This window comes from Podarcis vaucheri (genome assembly GCF_965113315.1).
Source record: "Podarcis vaucheri genome assembly, chromosome: 12".
Taxonomy (NCBI): Eukaryota; Metazoa; Chordata; class Lepidosauria; order Squamata; family Lacertidae; genus Podarcis; species Podarcis vaucheri.
In genome coordinates, this window is record NC_138750.1 from 62,942,679 (window position 1) to 62,959,965 (window position 17,287).

The 17,287-nt window shown below is 47.8% G+C and overlaps 1 protein-coding gene and 1 long non-coding RNA gene across 3 annotated transcripts in view; one reads left to right on the forward strand and one right to left on the reverse strand.

The window, feature by feature from the left end:
* The window catches only part of LOC309515112, a 136,074-nt gene that overhangs the window by 70,069 nt on the left and 48,718 nt on the right, over positions 1-17,287 (reverse strand). The window contains exon 1 of one of the 2 annotated variants that reach the window (XR_014212280.1): positions 50-140. The exons of the other annotated variant lie outside the window; for it this stretch is intronic. This is a non-coding gene — a long non-coding RNA (uncharacterized lncRNA). Of the gene's footprint in view, positions 1-49; positions 141-17,287 lie in introns of those variants that run through there. 2 annotated transcript variants of the gene reach the window in all.
* LOC309514800 (SCO-spondin-like) overlaps positions 6,582-17,287 on the forward strand; it is a 183,682-nt gene continuing 172,976 nt past the window's right edge. Inside the window, exons 1-7 of the mRNA XM_082192086.1 lie at positions 6,582-6,625; positions 7,304-7,452; positions 9,899-10,090; positions 11,126-11,208; positions 12,374-12,544; positions 13,435-13,682; positions 16,626-16,728. Of these exons, the coding sequence (XP_082048212.1) occupies positions 7,355-7,452; positions 9,899-10,090; positions 11,126-11,208; positions 12,374-12,544; positions 13,435-13,682; positions 16,626-16,728 (895 nt within the window). The 5' untranslated portion in view covers positions 6,582-6,625; positions 7,304-7,354. The remainder of the gene's footprint in view (positions 6,626-7,303; positions 7,453-9,898; positions 10,091-11,125; positions 11,209-12,373; positions 12,545-13,434; positions 13,683-16,625; positions 16,729-17,287) is intronic.

Genomic DNA, 17,287 nt, shown 5'->3' on the forward strand with positions numbered 1-17,287 from the left:
AACAACAACAACAACAACAACAATAATAATAATAATAATAATGTGGTACCTCGGGTTAAGAACTTAATTCGTTCCGGAGGTCCGTTCTTAACCTGAAACTGTTCATAACCTGAAGCACCGCTTTAGCTAATGGGGCCTCCCGCTGCCGTTGCACCGCCGGAGCACGATTTCTGTTCTCATCCTGAAGCAAAGTTCTCAACCTGAAGCACTATTTCTGGATTAGCGGAGTCTGTAACCTGAAGCGTCTGTAACCCGAGGTACCACTGTAATAATAATATTGAATAGAACGTCCCTATTTTCATCTGATAAATGTGGGAGGGTATGGGATAGCGGAAGGAAATCTGGGGCAGGGGGGGGGGAGAGAGAGAATCTGCTGGTGCCTTAGGGACTAGCAGATTGCTGAGTTTGGCAGAAGGAGATCCAGTGGACTACATCCCAGGTTCTCAGGTGCAAGAAATGTTACGCACGATAGACGCTTGTGCTGCGGTTAGGGATCCCTCCATCAACCCTTCTCTTCATTATGGTCAGTGATCAGGTGATTTTAGGGCTTTTTGCTTGCAATGCGCTGGGGGCTTTTTAGATTCGCAGAGTGTTGCCTCACCCTTACTGCAAAACCTGGCAATCCAGCCCTGCTGTGTCGGGGGGGGGGGGGAATAAAAAAAGCTGTTCTGCTGGATCAGGCCAAAGTCCATTATAGATCAGCAACCAAGAACAGCAGCTGCCCCCCCCTAAGTAAATCAAAATACTTAAACAACTGACCAATTGCTGTGCAGATAACCTGGTTCTGCCCCCACCCCATGTAAACCCTGCCCCCCCCAAATAAATCCTGGCTATGCCCAGGAATCATAGAACTGTATAGTGGAAAGATCACTCGCTGGAAACCGCAGAAGGCGAGAGCTGCTCTTGTGTTCGAATCCTGCTGGTGGGTTTCCCAGAAGAGGCCCCTGCTTGGCCGCAGTAAGGACAGGATCCTAGACCAGATGGGATGATGGCCTGATCCTGAGGCTGCCAGCAGCTAAGGTCCTCATGACTCTAACCACTCTGCCACCGCTGCCAATGGCTCAGTCTCTCTGAGGTTGTCGTGCTGGAATTCAATACGCAAATCAGCTGGAGGGACGCGTCCATGCAGTGTTACAGACCTAGTCTTTTTAGATCTGTTCTTTTGCCTGACCTTGAATCCCGTGTCCTTCGAAAGATAAATAAATCTAGATTTCTTATCCCCCCCAAACACACACACACACACACACACACACACACTAGCATAAAATAAGATGTTCAATGCTAAGTTCAGAAGGAACGCCAAGGTAAGTCTTTCCTGTTTTCCTGGAAGAACACCACATTCATTCCCAAAGTGCCTCTCATAGCACCTTATGAAATTAAGTCCACAGACTATTTTTGACATGGAGATAAAAACGGAGGGGAGCTTTGCCAGTTGGATTCCTGCCTGCCAGGCTGCTGTGCTGCTAAAGGCAGGCTGGGGGGGGGGAGGTCTTCTGACTGGCGCCCCCTTCGCTCCAAGTGAAATGTCCCAAAGCACTGTGCAGTCGCTTCCTGCTCATGTGATTTCGTTGGGAGCTGATCCCTGGGAAATTAATGCCTGCCTGTCATGTGTCTAAATGCCCTTTGGATAAAAGAACCAGAGGCTGGTGCTGGCGATAAGGAAGGGGTGTTCTGGACATGCTGCAACCAAAGCCTGGACTACGCTTCCCAAAATGCACCGCAAGGAAGCAGAGCTTCCTGCAGAGAGACAGGACAGATGCTCTGATCAGATGGTTTGGAAGGAGAATGTGTGCAGAAGGGGAGAGATGTACCCCTTTGGACTTAGATGGCAATCTCCACTGCCCTCTTGGTTGTTGTTTTGTCGTGTCCGACTCTTCGTGACCCCCTGGACCAGAGCACGCCAGGCACTCCTGTCTTCCACTGCCTCCCTCAAACTCATGCTGGTAGCTTCGAGAACACTGTCCCACCATCTCGTCCTCTGTCGTCCCCTTCTCCTTGTGCCCTCCATCTTTCCCAGCATCAGGGTCTTTTCCAGGGAGTCTTCTCTTCTCATGAGGTGGCCAAAGTATTGGAGCCTCAGCTTCAGGATCTGTCCTTCCAGTGAGCACTCAGGGCTCATTTCCTTCAGAATGGAGAGGTTGGATCTTCTTGCAGTCCATGGGACTCTCAAGAGTCTCCTCCAGCACCAGAACTCAAAAGCATCAATTCTTCGACAATCAGCCTTCTTTATGGTCCAGCTCCTCCCATAAAGCTCTCTTGGTGCCGGGTGGCAAACCCTCTCCTAGAATAATAGAATCCTAGAGCTGGAAGAGACCACAAGGGCCATCGAGTCCAACCCCCTGCCAAGCAGGAAACACCATCAGAGCACTCCTGACATATGGTTGTCAAGCCTCTGCTTAAAGACCTCCAAAGAAGGAGACTCCACCACACTCCTTGGCAGCAAACTCTCCTGATGCTTCCTTTTCCTCCCTGCTGCGGGTTCCTTTGTCTTTTGGCAGAACAGCCCATAAGAACACAAGAGGAGCCTTCTGAATCAGACCAGTGTCCCTAGAGGCAGAGCACAGCCTTCATGGCTGGTAGCTCCCAGCAGCCTTCTCCTCCTCCCTGAATTTGCCCAGTCCTCTTTTAAAACAGGGAGTTCCATAGTTTAACTCCGCGCTGCATGAAGAAGCACAGGGCTAAACTAAGCTGAATTTTCCAACATCCACGCCCTAGTTTTGGCGTGATGAGAGAGGGAGAAAACCTTTTTTCCATCTGCTTTCTCCAGGACACGCAGAATTTTATGAACTGCTGTTATGTCACCTCTTATCTTTTTGCTGAACTAAAAAATGCTGCAACCATTCCTCATAGTCTCTCCATCCCTTGGACCATTTTGGGGACCTTTCTCTGAAGCTTTTCCCATCTCGATTCCAGACTCCCTTCCTCCCACGTAACACGAGGGAAATTCCAGACTGTGGGATTTGATCGCATACGATCAATTTCAGGTCGTGCAATTATTATGGGTGGGAAAGCTCTTGTGCAGCTAACCTGCTTGCCCAGAAGACCAGACTTTTGGGCCACGAGGAAAGTTTTGGGGAAATCCACCGGAAAATGTGAGAGCCAGCATCTAACTTCTCTGCAAACCAGTCAAGGTGCTTGCTCAGTAATCAGGTTGCCTGGCCATGCCTTGAGAATAAGACCAACATGATAGAATTTCATTGAACATGATAGAAATTTTTAAACTCATGCACGTCGTGGAGAAAGCGGAGAAAGAACAGTTTTCCTCCCTCAGCATGAGAAATTGTGGGCATCTGATGAAGTTGAATGTTGGAGAATTCAGGACAGAGAAAAGGAAGTTTGCCTGACTTTGTTTCTGATTGATGTTTCACTGTGTTTGATGTTTTAATTTGTTGGAAGCCACCCAGGGTGGCCGGGGCAACCCCGTCAGATGGGTGGCATAGTAATAATTATGTTACATAATAATAATTACATTACACTCAATGGTGTAATATTGGAAAATGTCGGTCACTTCTCCTACCTGGACACAAGGGCTGACATTGAGGCCGAAATCCAGCATCGCCTGAGCTCTGCGAGTGCAGCTTTCTGCCGAATGAAGCGCAGAGTGTTTGAGGACCAGGACATTCACAGGGAAACCAAAATGCTTGTTTACAAAGCTATTGTACTACCAACCTTACTATATGCTTCTGAAATGTGGACCACTGACAAACGCCATCTCCATCTCCTTGACAGATTCCATCAACCGTGTCTCCAAAATTGTTTACACATCATCGGGAAGACAGGTGAACTAATAGCAGTGTACTGGAAGAAGCAAAGATCACCAGTCTCAAAGCAATGATTCTTCAACATCAACTTTGTTGGAGTGGTCATGTTGTGCGGATGCCTGATGATCGTCTTCTGAAGCAGCTGCTCTATTCCAAACTTAAAAATGGTGAGCCTAATGCTGGCGGTCAACAAAAGAGGGTCAAAGCCTCTCACAAGGCAAATCTTTTTTAAAATGTAGTATAAACACTGACAACTGGGAAACACTGGCCTGCAAGTGCTCCAGTTGGAGAACAGCCTTTGCCAAAGGTGTCATGGGCTTTGAAGACGCTCGAACTCAGGACGCAAGGGAGAAACATGCTAAGAGGAAGGCACGTTTGGCAAACTCTCATCGTGATCAACTCCCAATGTCCCCACTGTGGAAGGAGGTGTGGATCCAGAATTGGCCTCCACAGTCACTTACAGACTCATTGTTAAAACCGTGTTTATGGAAGACAATCTTACTCGGCTACGAGGGATCGCCAAAGAAGTAAAGGAGAAGAAGAAGAAAAAGAAAAAAAGAAGAAAATAATAATAATAATAATAATAATAATAATAATAATAATGCATCATATTTCATTGTGACAATGGAAATTGCAATAAAAATGATCAAACACACACAAATAATTTCCTTCTGTTCCAAATGGATTCCAGCATTGCATATATCAAGGGGAGATGGGGCGGTGTGTGTGTGTGTGTGTGTTTGTGTGCGGGTGAATGACAACCTGGACCAAAGGACAGCAAGTGACCTGCTGGGGGCTTTGAATTCTTTGCAGAGATGAGCTGGAGACCAGGAAGTAGGGATAAGCCCAGATCCGTGTTTGGGGCAGGAGGGCGTGATGGAAATGCCAGCAGGGAGGCTCTGCAGACAAAGTCTGGGCTCGTAGCTCAGAGACCCCCAGCGGCACATCCTAGGGACACAAAAACACCTCCGGGCCACTGAGCAGGTGGGGCCGGGCCACTGAGCAGGTGGGGCCGGGCCCCCCCCCAGACCTCCTTTTATGTCATATTGCGGATTTTTATATGATGGATGGGTGTTCTGTATTATTTATTAACACAATTCCTGAATGCAAGTTAGGCATGTCTTTTGGCTAGAACAATAAACCTACTAACTTGAATTTGCATTTTCATCTTTATTGGTTTTTAAAATACATCACAGTTATCCTCCATCAAAAATATACAAAAAGAAATACCGAAGCGTTGGAAATAAAGTAAAGTTGCATAGTGAAGTATTGAGACTTCCCTCCACCCCAACACGGGTCCTCTACATTTATGTATTAACTGCATACTGAATAATGTCTAGTTTATATTTATCCATTATTTCCATAAGTTATGTCACATTGCAGGACTCATTCAAGGCCGGCCAAAGATTTCAGGTCCTTGCAGTGATCTCTTGGGTATTGTCTGTATTTTTCCCACTCTCTGTTAAATTTTTGGTCGCCATGATTCCTAATTTTTCCTGTTAATCTTGCCATCTCAGCGTACTCAAATAATTTCGTCTGCCATTCCATTTTTGTTGGTATTATCTCTTTTCCAGCATTGGGATAATAGCATGGTTGCATACATGAATAACGCCCTCAAATCTTGTGGTATATCTACACCTAGAATACCTAGGAGAAAGGCTTCAGGGTTTTTTTTTTGGCAAAGGTAAATTAAAAAAAAATTAAGCTCATTGTAAATCATATCTCAAAATTCCTTTATCTTTTTGCATTCCCACCACATATGGTACATAGTTCCTTCTATTTCTTTGCATTTCCAACACAAGTTAGAGCTGGTTCTGTACATTTTTGTAAACTTGCTGGGTGTCAAATACCATCGATACAGCATTTTCAAATACACTGGTACCTCGGTTTACGAACGTAATTCGTTCCAGAAGTCCGTTCTTAAACCGAAACTGCTCTTAAACTGAGGCACACTTTCCTTAATGAGGCCTCCCGCTGCTGGTGCCCTTCCACCGTTCGGATTCCATTCTTAGACCGAGGTAAAGTTCTCAAACCGGGACACTACTTCTGGTTTTGCGGAGTTCGTAAACCAAATTGTTCGTAAACAGGACTGTTCTTTAACCGAGGTACCACTGTAGTTTTCTTTAAGGGTGTAACACGCCATGAACTTTAGATTCTCTCTCCAAAGTTTATCCCATGCTGACCTTTGAATGTTATATCCAAAATCTCTAGCCCATTGAATCATCGCTGATTTTACTTCCTCATCTTTCACTGACCAATCCAACAAAATCCTGTACATTTTAGAGTGTAATTTCTCCTTAACGCTTATTAACTTAGAATTCACCCCTGCATCTTTGCACGTTTCTCCTCCTGGGCTGTGACGCTTGGTGGCTTACATTTCTGATTCTTTCCTTTCCTTACGTTTGCACTTTTCTATTTGTTAATAAATCATTTGTTTTAAGGTTTTAAGAGGCAGGAGACAGAGGGAGGGCAGGCGAGTTTGTGCAGAAACCCCAGGAGCAAAAGGGGAGGAGATGGGAAGGGCATCTAAAGACCCTCTCCCACCTCCACCCTCCCGCCCCCGGCAAATTGTGTGGCCAGGTTCTTTCCTGGATGCAGGCTCTGGATCCTGGGATGGGGGGGGGGGAGAAGGGGGCCAGTGGGGGGTTTCCATCTGACTGGGCAGAGTGAACCCAGAAAGCTGCATTGACGTGCGGGAAGAATGCTCCAATCCCAGACGCTCCAGATGTTCCCAAGCTGGCGACTCCTGCAGGCTATAAATGCCCCCATCCCAAGGAGCCATCTCCTGCTCTCTTCAGTTCCTGTCCTCCGGGAGAGCAGAGAGCTCGTCCGCCTTGCCCCCCACCCCTCCACTGGAGCATCAGGTAAGTGGGGGGGGGTGTCTGCAGAGTGGGCTGGGGGGACTTTCACTGGGATGGAGTTTGAGACCCAATGGTGCCTGGAGGGGAGACTCATTTATTTCCCCCTTTCCAAAACAAGGGAGTTTTGGGTTGTTGGGGAACACTTTGAACATAAGAAACGAAGAAGAGCATCTCCTGGATCAGGCCAATGTCCCATTTAGTTCAGCTTCCTCTTCTGACAGTGGCCACCCAGATGGCTCTTCTGGGACACCCACAACCAGGATTCGAACACAAGACCACTGCTCCCTTGTGGCTTCAAGCTACTGGGATTCAGTGCTGCCTCTGTAGAGGGACAGCAGAGCCACTGCGGCTAGTAGACAGCTTTATTCTCAGTTAATTTGTCCAATCTTTGTTTAAGTTGGCCATCTCTGCCTCATGTGGCAGGGAGTTCCATTGTTCAACTATGCGCTGTGTGAAGAAAGACTTTCTCCTGGATTCAGATCTTCCAACATTCAACTTAATTGAAAGCCCACGAGTTCTGGTGTTTATTAGAGAGGGAGGAAAACTTTTCTTTCTTGTCCACTTTCTCCAGTTGGATAGGGGGGTGACCAACAGAACGCCGTGTTGAGTTTCTCCAGACCAATTTGGAGGCTATTAATATTTGCATATGTATTAAGATAATAATACCCTCCCTCTCTCCAGGGACAGGCTGGCCGGCCCGGACTCTACAAACGGTGCCGTCCCTCCGAAGAGATGCAGGAGGCAGCGCGTCCCCCCAGGCCTCGCCACAGGTTGGTCCTGGGCACCTTGGCATGGCTCTGCCTCTGGGAGATTCTGGCGCTGGATGACGGGTAAGGAACAGGTGCCTCCCCCCCCCATCCTCCTTCTGGGGCTGTCCATGTCTGTGCAGGCGCTGTTAGTACTTATTTTGTGTGTGTGTGTATTTTTCCTTTATCATTTCTCTATTATAAATTAAAAAATAATATTTATTAAAAACTTATGTATATGTTTGTGTTTTTAATCTGTTTGTGTAAAATAGAAAATGCAACTATATATATAATATTTATTAAATTTTAAAACATATAAGAAAAAGAGCACCCCTTCATTGATGTATGTATGATGTTTTGGGGGGTGGCCTTGAGCTACAGGGGGGCAATTTCAAAAGTCTATATAAGGGCTTGTGCGCATGGCTTGGGGTTCTCTTCCTCCCTCCTGCGTGTGGAGAATGGGGACCCTGTTGCAACAGTTAGTAAAGATCAGGCTTACTAGCTGCCTTGCTTCTCCATATTCTCTGGTTGGCCTCTGTTACTTTCTCCTACCAATAGGGAACCCACTTAAGGACTCTGTATGGGCTCTTGGCAGTGGCGTAGCGTGGGTTGTCAGCACCCGGGGGAAGGCAAGTAATTTGCGCCCCCTAACCCATGGATTTGCGTCCCCTAACCCGTGGATTTGCGCCCCCTAACCCCCAGATGTTGCGCCCGGTGCAGCCAGACCCCCCCCCTGCATCCCCCACACTACGCCACTGGCTCTTGGATACCCCATAAGGGAAAAGGAGCAGTTGTTTTTTTCTTATAACAGCATGGTTGTTCAAAGTGGTACCCATGTGCTTTAGTTGAATGGTGGCAGATGTGGCCTAAGGGGTCCAGAGTAAACCTATTGAAGCCAATGAGCTTCCTTGGCTCCTGCCTGCAAAGGCAGGTAAGAATCATCTTGAGAAACTTGATGCCACTTCTTCAGGGCCAGATTGAGATTTGTTGCGGCCCTCAGATACTGAAGGTAATGGGGCCCTTTACAAGTCCATCTGTCCTTTGTCAACAACAAATTGTCGCTGTTTATTTTGTGTTGAATCTATGCGATAGGGTCATTTATGGACCTCAGAGGCATCTCAAGCCAACTGCACACAACAAAATATGTATTTGTCAGAGCTGCTTCAAGATCCTAGCTCACAGAGGATCACGCTAGCCAGCGGTCACTTTGTAAAAGTCTTTATTGAGTTACAGTTTCCATTCTCAAGCTGCTGCGTGCAGCTCTACGTCTTATGGGTTAGACCGGCGAAGCTCCGTCTGAGTCTCCGCCCCCTGTACACCAGCTAAGTACCCTAGCCTTACTCCACCTTTTCCGCCTGACCGTTCTTCTCTGGGTCCCTCTGCCCCCCGTGGTCTCTTCCTTTCTGGACGCTTCTGACGCTGACCCCCCGGACCCTCCTGTCTCCTTGCGCCGGGCTTTAGGACCTGGCTCCCTTTCCGGGCTGCTTACTGCGCCACCTTCCTGTGTATTTGAACTTGGCGCGCGCGCCCAACCTTCCACTTGCCGCCTGACCGTTTCTTCGCTCCCCGATGGAGGTGTGGCCACTCCTGACTCATGCCCTCCCTCCTGCTGCGAGCTGCCAGAGCTCGGTACCTGGCGCCCTTCCTCCCCACTGCGCTCTGTTGGTGACGCTGGCCCCGATTTCCAACTGCTGCTCTCTGAGCCCCCTCTGGACCCTTCTTCCTGGGGTGTCCCCCTGGGTCCCCCCCTCGCTCTGACCACTGGCGCTCCTTTCTGTGAATCTTCTGATTCACTGGAAAGACTCGGAGACCTCGGGTCGTCGTCATCACTCATCTTTCCTTCGGACTCCTCCCCCTCGCTCTCTGTTTCCTCCCTTGCCCTCGCCTCTGCTCCTGAACCCCTGACAGTATTTTATCAAAGTCATTGTTGAACTGAAATACAATGAAGAAGTATATTAATAGTGAAATAATTATTAAGCTTTAACTTAAAAGGATTTTTTTTCATAACAAACTTAATAATGCAAACACATTGGCATTTGGCAAGAACAAAAGTTCCTTTAGAAACACAATTTACAAGGATTCATCGTCTCGTCTCTAGAAACTTCCTATAACATGAAATAATAATAGGTGTAAATATATGATGCAAACTACTAATAATTATAACTAGCAGAATGTAGGCACCCTATATATAGAAAGGAGCAAACCAGTGATATTTGAGGGAGCAGGCGGAGCCCATGACTTACATCACAGGAGCCTACACAACACAAAACACTGTTGCTGGATGTAGGTTTTATTTTATTTGCTTTTTATCTTATATTTTGGAAATGTACATCCAGGTTTTGTCCTTCAATTTTTTTGGGGGGCCCCCAAGAGAGTGGGGCCCTGAGCTATAGCTTGTTTAGCTTATACATAAATCTGACACTGCCCCAGTCAGAAGGAGAAGGCTGGCATGGAGGCCCTGGGCAGGAAGGTCAAGGGTGCCCGGCTGGCACTCAGCTGCTGGTCCCTCAAGGGCCTCGTCCCCCCACAGGCGCTGGTGCGAGAGGACGGTGCAGGTGATGGAGGAAGAAGTGGTCAGCCCCCGGCGGGAGGAGATGGTGCCCTGCGCCGATGTCTACCAGTACAACATGGCGGGCTGGCACCTCGACCAGGAACGGATGCACCAGGCGTACGGCAGGGCAGAAGGCCAAACTGGCACCACCAGCATGTGCTACATCTACAAGTGAGTAGGGCGGCTGGGGGGGTGGGCAGGGAGAAGGGGAGGACCCCCCTAGCATGAGCTAGAAGAGGGTGGGAGAATCGAGGCAGACCCTCCAAGTGCCCCTATTTTCCAGGGACATCCCTGATTTGGAGAAGCCGTCCTGGTTTCTGAGTGTCCTGCTTTTCCTTAGGACATCCCGGGTGGCGCTGTGGTCTAAACCGCAGAGCCTAGGACTTGCCGATCAGAAGGTTGGAGGTTCAGATTCCCACGACGGGGTGAGCTCCCGTTGCTCGGTCCCTGCTCCTGCCAACCTAGCAGTTCGAAAGCACGTCAAAGTGCAAGTAGATAAATAGGTACCACTCCGGCAGGAAGGTAAACGGCGTTTCCGTGCACTGCTCTGGTTTCGCCAGAAGCGGCTTAGTCCTGCTGGCCACATGACCCAGAAAAACTGTCTGCAGGCAAACGCCAGCTCCCTTGGCCAGTAGAGGGAGATGAGCTCCGCAACCCCAGAGTAGTCCGCGACTGGACCTAACAGTCAGGGGTCCCTTTGCCTTTACCTTTACATTGATTATTGCTTTCATTTTATGGATCAGTGCTCTCGTTAGATAAGTAAAATTCATGTTAAATTGCTGTTTTAGGGGTTGTTTTTAAAAGTCTGGAACGGATTAATCCGTTTTGGGTTAATTTCTATGGGAAAGTGTGTCTTGGTTTTGGAACGTTTTGCTTTTGGAACGGACTTCCGGAATGGATTAAGTTTGAGAACCAAAGGTACCATTGTATTGCAAAGGGTGGGGACCACCTGATGGGGATGTCCTCAGGGTTACCAGGTATGGCAGATGCTGCAAACGCTTTGGAAAAGCTCTCTATAAAGACGAAGGGTGATGATTATTTGGGAAGATCGACTTCAGTCGTGGAGCACGGCTGTTTTACGTACGTTGGGATAAACAGCCCTACAACTTGAGCCAGTTTCTTGTCCTCCTCTCCTACAGGACGTGAGAAATCAGAGCTTTATCATCATCATCTTCTTCTTCTTCTTTTGCTGTTCTGTCCTTGCAGGCCGAAGGACACAAGACCCACACTCTGGAACCGCACGGTGCGCGCTTGCTGTGAGGGCTGGAGCGGGCCCCATTGCTCAGAGGGTAAGGCTGCCACAGACACGGGCCCCAGAGGCGGGTGGGTGGGTGCCCATTCTCCAGAGAAAAGTCTTTATTGAACATCTTTCACAGATTTATACATCAATATACTATATTACCATTTATATCCCATCCCATAGAGAAGAAAAAATAAAAATACAAGAAATTTAAAACAAAAAAAGACCTAAAACAAACTTCCAATTTTTCTAAAAAAACAACACCTAAATCACACTTGTTATATTTTACACAGTATCATATTATTATATTGTTTCCTTAAATCTTTTTAATAAAGAAGAAATAAAAAGAAAAAAGGTTAAATAGAAGCATTTGTTTTAAATATATTATCTATACATTGCAAGACTCATTCAAGATCTGCCAGGAGGTTTTTGCTGTCGCAATAATTTTTCAAATATTCTTTGAATACAATCCATTCTGGATTTACTTTTTGCGTCGAATACCCTCTTAGCCTCCCCGTCATTCTTGCCATTTGCAGATATTCTAACAGTTTAACTTGCCATTCTGATTTTGTAGGTGCCATTTCGTTTTTCTAATACGTTGCAATTAAAATTCTGGCTGCGGATGTTGCATACATAAAGAGTGGTCTTGCTTCTTTTTTAATTTCAGTTGACATTATCCCTAATAAGAAGGCTTGTGGTCGTTTTGTGAATGGGACGCCCCTATTTTCATTGGAGAAATGTTGGAGGGTATGGAGTTATCCAACCCTTGAGCTACCTGAAGGCAGCTCTGCATAGGGCAGGTTTTTAAAAATGTTTAATGTTTTATTGTGTTTTTATATATGTTGGAAGCTGCCCAGAGTGACTGGGGCGACCCAGTAAGATGTGTGGGGTATAAATGGTAAAATTATTATTATGGAACAGGATGTCCCTATTTTCACTGGATAAATGTTTTAAGAGATAATTTTAGGTTATATTTCAGTGCTCAAGATTTAATGTATATTTTTAAATGCTGTTAAATCTGAATTGTCTCTGTTAAACCCAATTGCAATTCAATGTATTCCCGTTGCGTTTTATGATTTTTCTGATATCGTAAGTGAGCCGGAACTGGTCTGTGACCGTAATCATAAAATTCAATTCAATTCAACTGGAGAAATGTTGGAGAGTGTGGGTTTCTTTTTCTCCCTTTCTCATCTCTTTCTTCCCTGCCGTTCCAGGAAAGGCGTCTCTCGGCCGCTGCTTCTCCACCTGGCAATGCCAAGACCTGCCTGGACTGCAGAACATCTCTCTGCTGGGCATGGAGGAGTGCTGCCAACGCCCCTGGGGGCACAGCTGGCAGAACGGCTCCTCCCAGCTCTGCTTCAGCTGCTCCCACCTGCCTCTGAAAGGTGGGCACCCTCAGGTCGCCTCCTCCTTTGCCAACCGGGTGCCCACTGAACTACGGCAGTGGGCAGTGGAATTCCCTGGGGGTCGCTAAGAGGCGAGGGGGTGGCAGTGGGGTGCGGCAGGTGGGTCCTTTTGAGCCAGCTCCACCCGTGGAGCATAAAACTTGTAATCTCAGGGTCACAGGTTCAAGTTCCACACTGGGCGAAAGGGGGTTGGACTAGATGACCCTCGGGTCCCTTCCAATTCTAGGACTCTATGAAACATCCGTTAATGTTCAATGATCATGACTGAGCAGGCCAGAGCCTTGAGTGAAGAAGTGAATTATTTATTATTATTATTATTATTATTATTATTATTATTATTATTATTATTAATTTATACCCCGCCCATTTGACTGGGTCTCCCCAGCCACTCTGGGCGGCTTCCAACTAAATATCAAAAACAATACAGCGTCAGACATTAAAAACTTCCCTGAACAGGGCTGCCTTCAGGTGTCTTCTAAAAGTCCTTGACATCTGGTGGGAGGGCGTTCCACAGGGTGGGCACCACCACTAAGAAGGCCCTCTGCCTGGTTCCCTGTAGCTTTGCTTCTTGCAGTGAGGGAACTGCCAGAAGGCCGGGGGTGGAGACGCTCCTTCAGGTATACTGGGCTGAGGCCGTTCAGGGCTTTAAAGGTCAGCACCAACACTTGGAAATGTGCTCGGAAACATACTCCCCTCCCAATAGCCCTCATCCTCTTTTAAAGCAATCCAGGTTGGCAGCCATCCCCGCCTCCTGTGGCGGGGAGTTCCGCCGTTTAACTCTGCGCTGCACAAAGAAGGAACTTCCTCTGATCTGATCTGCCAGGCTTGTCCTCTCCCCCCTGACAGCTCACGTCCCTCTTTCTCCCCAGATGACCTGCCTTCGCCCTTCCTGCTCCGTCCCCCGTCCCCCACGGCGCTTCTGGTCAGCTCAGCTCGGCACCGCCACCCCTTTGCCACCTGCGCCACCTGGGCCGGCTTCCACTACCGCAGCTTCGACAGCAAACACTTCCGCTTCCACGGCAGCTGCGCCTACACCTTGGCGGCCGCCTCCGACGGTACCTGGGCCATCTACCTGTCTGCCGGCGGCGAGGGATGCAAACCCGGCCACTGCCAAAAGGTGAGGGACGTCAGCCCCACATGCCAGGCAGGGCCATGGGGGGCAGGTCCTGGATCTCTGCCCCTGTCCCAAACACGTCCGTTCTGCAGGGAGGACGGCGAGGAGGATGGGCGGATTTCGCACCCAGAACCAGTGGTGGGTGGCTGGATGCTGGTCGCGACTGCTGGTAGGGCGGAAGGCAGGGAGGCTGCCAGTAGGTGGCGCCAGAGCCAAGGAAAGGCAGAAGTCCCCCACAGCACTAACAGTAACTGTTATTAAACTTCACAAAGCTGCCTTATAAGAGTGAATATAACCCAGCAGAGAGTTTTAAAAGAGCAAAGACAGAGACTGCAGAGACAGCAGAGAAAGGGGAAGAACCATTTATTTAGAATTAGCCAAACTGACAGATATAATAAGACAAAAACTAAAAATTGAAGTGAATAAGGAATGGGAGTGCCTAAATGAATACCTTAAAAGCCAAGATTCGAGGACAGAAATATGGCTGAGTCTGAAATAACCTTGTGAAGTGAAAGGATAAGAAAGAGGGATTTATATCTAGATGATAGGATAGAGATGATCAGGAAAACAGGAAGACACAATGAGAGGTCAAAGAGGTGTAGTGGGATTGATGGAAGCCAATGTTTGTTTTTCTTTTTAGTGTTTATATTATTAACTTGTAATATATGGATTTGGGTTTTTTTTGTATACCGGTTTTTGTGTATTGTTATTTTTTGATATTTTTCGTGTTGTTGTGTGGAAAATACTAATAAAATTTATTTTAAAAAAAGAGAAAAGAAAGGCAGAAGTCAACAGCTGGATTCTACAAGGGCAGGGGTCAGCAAACTTTTTCAGCAGGGGGCCGGTCCGCTGTCCCTCAGACGTTGGGGGGGGGCAGACTATAATTTGGGGAAAAAAATGAATGAATTCCCATGCCCCACGAATAACCCAGAGATGCATTTTAAATAAAAGGGCACATTCTAATCACGTAAAAAGACGCTGATTCCTGGACCGTCCGTGTGCCGGATTTTGAGAAGGCGATTGGGCTGGATCCGGCCCCCAGGCCTTTGTTTGCCTCCCCATGTGCAAGAGTAACCCTGAGACGAAGGAGGCGAAAGAAACTGCCAGGCAGGGCTGGAGGCAAATAAGATGGCCAGGGGACAGGTGGGGCCTGGCTGAGGGCAAAGTGAGGCTGGTGGGGCAGTGCCCCCCTGACCCACAGCAGACAAGCCTCTGCTGCCCAGGAGAACTAGTTTCTGGCAGCCATAATGCGGACAGAGAGGGTGCCTCAGAGCATGTGCAGAGTTCCTGCTGCCTGGGAGGAAGAAGTGGACAGATACTTTGCCACCCCTGCCTCAAACGGGAACGGCCAGCCCAACTGCGCTGTTTCCATGGTAATTATCTGTGTGTTTTTAAAAGATACATAGCTTTAATTCTATTAATGCTTAACATTTTTTGCGTATTTGTTATTAACACTTTTTTTGATACAACAAGATAAAAATGGAGGGGGGTGGAGAAGAAAGGAAAGAGGAAAGGAAAGGAAGGAATAAAAAGAAAAGAGCTTTATTGGTTTTTACTTATTGTTTCCACTCCCCACTCCCTCATGTTTTCACTTGTTCTTATTTTTATCTGTGAGCTATGCAATATTTTAGCCAGTTCAGGCAGCTGCAGTTACTTTGTATTCCCCAAAGAGGAAAACGAAAGTTGAAAGTATCCTCTCCCTTTATGACGTAACAGTGGAGTCTAGCCTTCCATCACTGAGAGGTCCGCTTCAGAAATCAAGAGTCTATTTTCTGCCAGATCCCATTCTGTCAAAATCCCCCCCCCTTCCCCCTGCCAAAAGAGGGGCTTGAAAGTTTTACTTGAAAGTTTTTCTTTTAAAGATCTTTTCAGGTTGAGGCTTTGGTCAGCGGTAGCTACTTTCACTTTTATTTCAGCAGAAAGGGATCGACCTCCGTGTTTAAATCCCTTCCTGTCCAATTATGTATCCAAATTTAGATCCTTTTTACTCACAGTTTTCCAGTTATTTTTTTCGGAGAAATTGGTCGCTCACGATCGCCGGACGTGGAGCTTCGCGCAGTGAAGAAAGCGAGTCGATTCCACAGTGCTCCAACTCCGCTCGCTCTCGGGGCTCTTTTTAGAACTTACCGGGGAGCGGGGGAGTCGCTCAGGGTACCCGCCGGAACACCAGGTCCTCAGAATGCTCAATCTGAGTTTTTTTTGGGGGGGGCTCCGTGACGCTCTTACGGTCACCCCAATCTTCAAAGCGCCGCGGCTCTTTCAGCCGAAAGAGCTCCCGTCCAGCCTTGATTGGGCGACCAGCCGGAAGTCCTAGTAAAGCTTTTTTTGATATAGCAAGATAAAAATGGTGGGAAAAGAAGGAAAGAGAAAAGGAAAGGAAGAAATAAAAAGAAAAGAGCTTAATTGTTTTTTAATGATTGTTTTCACTCCCCGCCCCCCTCATGTTTTTAGTTGTTCTTATTTTTATCTGTGAGCTGCCTTGAGTCCCTGCCAGAGAAAAAGAAGGGCACAAATGATGGTGATGGTGATGTTAGGATGAGTGAAGCTGTCACCTCAGACATCTGAGTTCAGGTGTCATGAAAGGGCAGAAAGATATAATTTAATACTATTTATTGTCTATAATTATTTATTGTCAATAAATAATATTATTTATTGCATACCCCGCCAGATGGGTGGGGTATAAATAATAAAATTATGATTATTTTTCACTCCTAGGAAGAGGCACCAGAGGAATTCTCTTTCTCCTAGGGAGAGACACCCCCCTCAAATAGTGTCGGCCGCCCTTGGCTTTTAACTCTGTACCTTGGCTTTTTTGGGGAGGGGGGGACAGGGCACCCAGAATGCCTTGGGCCAGCCCTGGGACTCTGGCCAGAGCAGCGAAGGTCTCCCGCCCCACAGCAGGATTTGGGAGCCCCCCAACCTCACGAGACCCTCTCTCCCCACCAGGACCTTCGCTTGCTGTTCGGCCTCGACCTGGTCATGGCTCAAGGACGGCGCGTCTCGGTGAACGGCGCTGTGGTGCCTGAGGGGGAGCCCCGCTTGCAGAAAGGTGAGGAAGCGGGGCAGGTGGTGGGGAGATGGGTGAAGCCTTAAAAAAAAAAAATTAAACAAACATTACAAACATAAGACACAAAAAAACCAAAGTACCGTATTTTTCGCTCTATAGGATGCACCTTTTCCCCTCCAAAAATGAAGGGGAAATGTGTGTGCATCCTATGGAGCGAATGCAGGATCCTGGCTTCGCCGTGAGGCGCCTGACCTGGAAGCCGGAGGAGGCACAGAAGGGTCTCCTTCTGTTCCTTCTCCAGCTTCGCTGAAGGGCGCTGCGCCTTCTCCCTCTCTGCGCAGAGAGAGAAGGCGCAGCGCCCCTTCAGCGACGCGCCTGTCCTGGCTTCTGCTTTAGCCCTGCGCAGCCTCTTTGGGCAGGGGGAGCCTTCATCCCGCTGCCCTGAAGAGGCTTGGCGCGGTTAATCCAGAAGCCAGAACAGCCACATGGTATCCCAGAAGCCAGATCCCTCTTGCTGTTCTGGCTTCTGGGGTTCAGAATAAGTTTTTCTTGTTTTCCGCCTCCCAAAACTAGGTGCGCCCTATGGTCCGGTGCGCCCCAT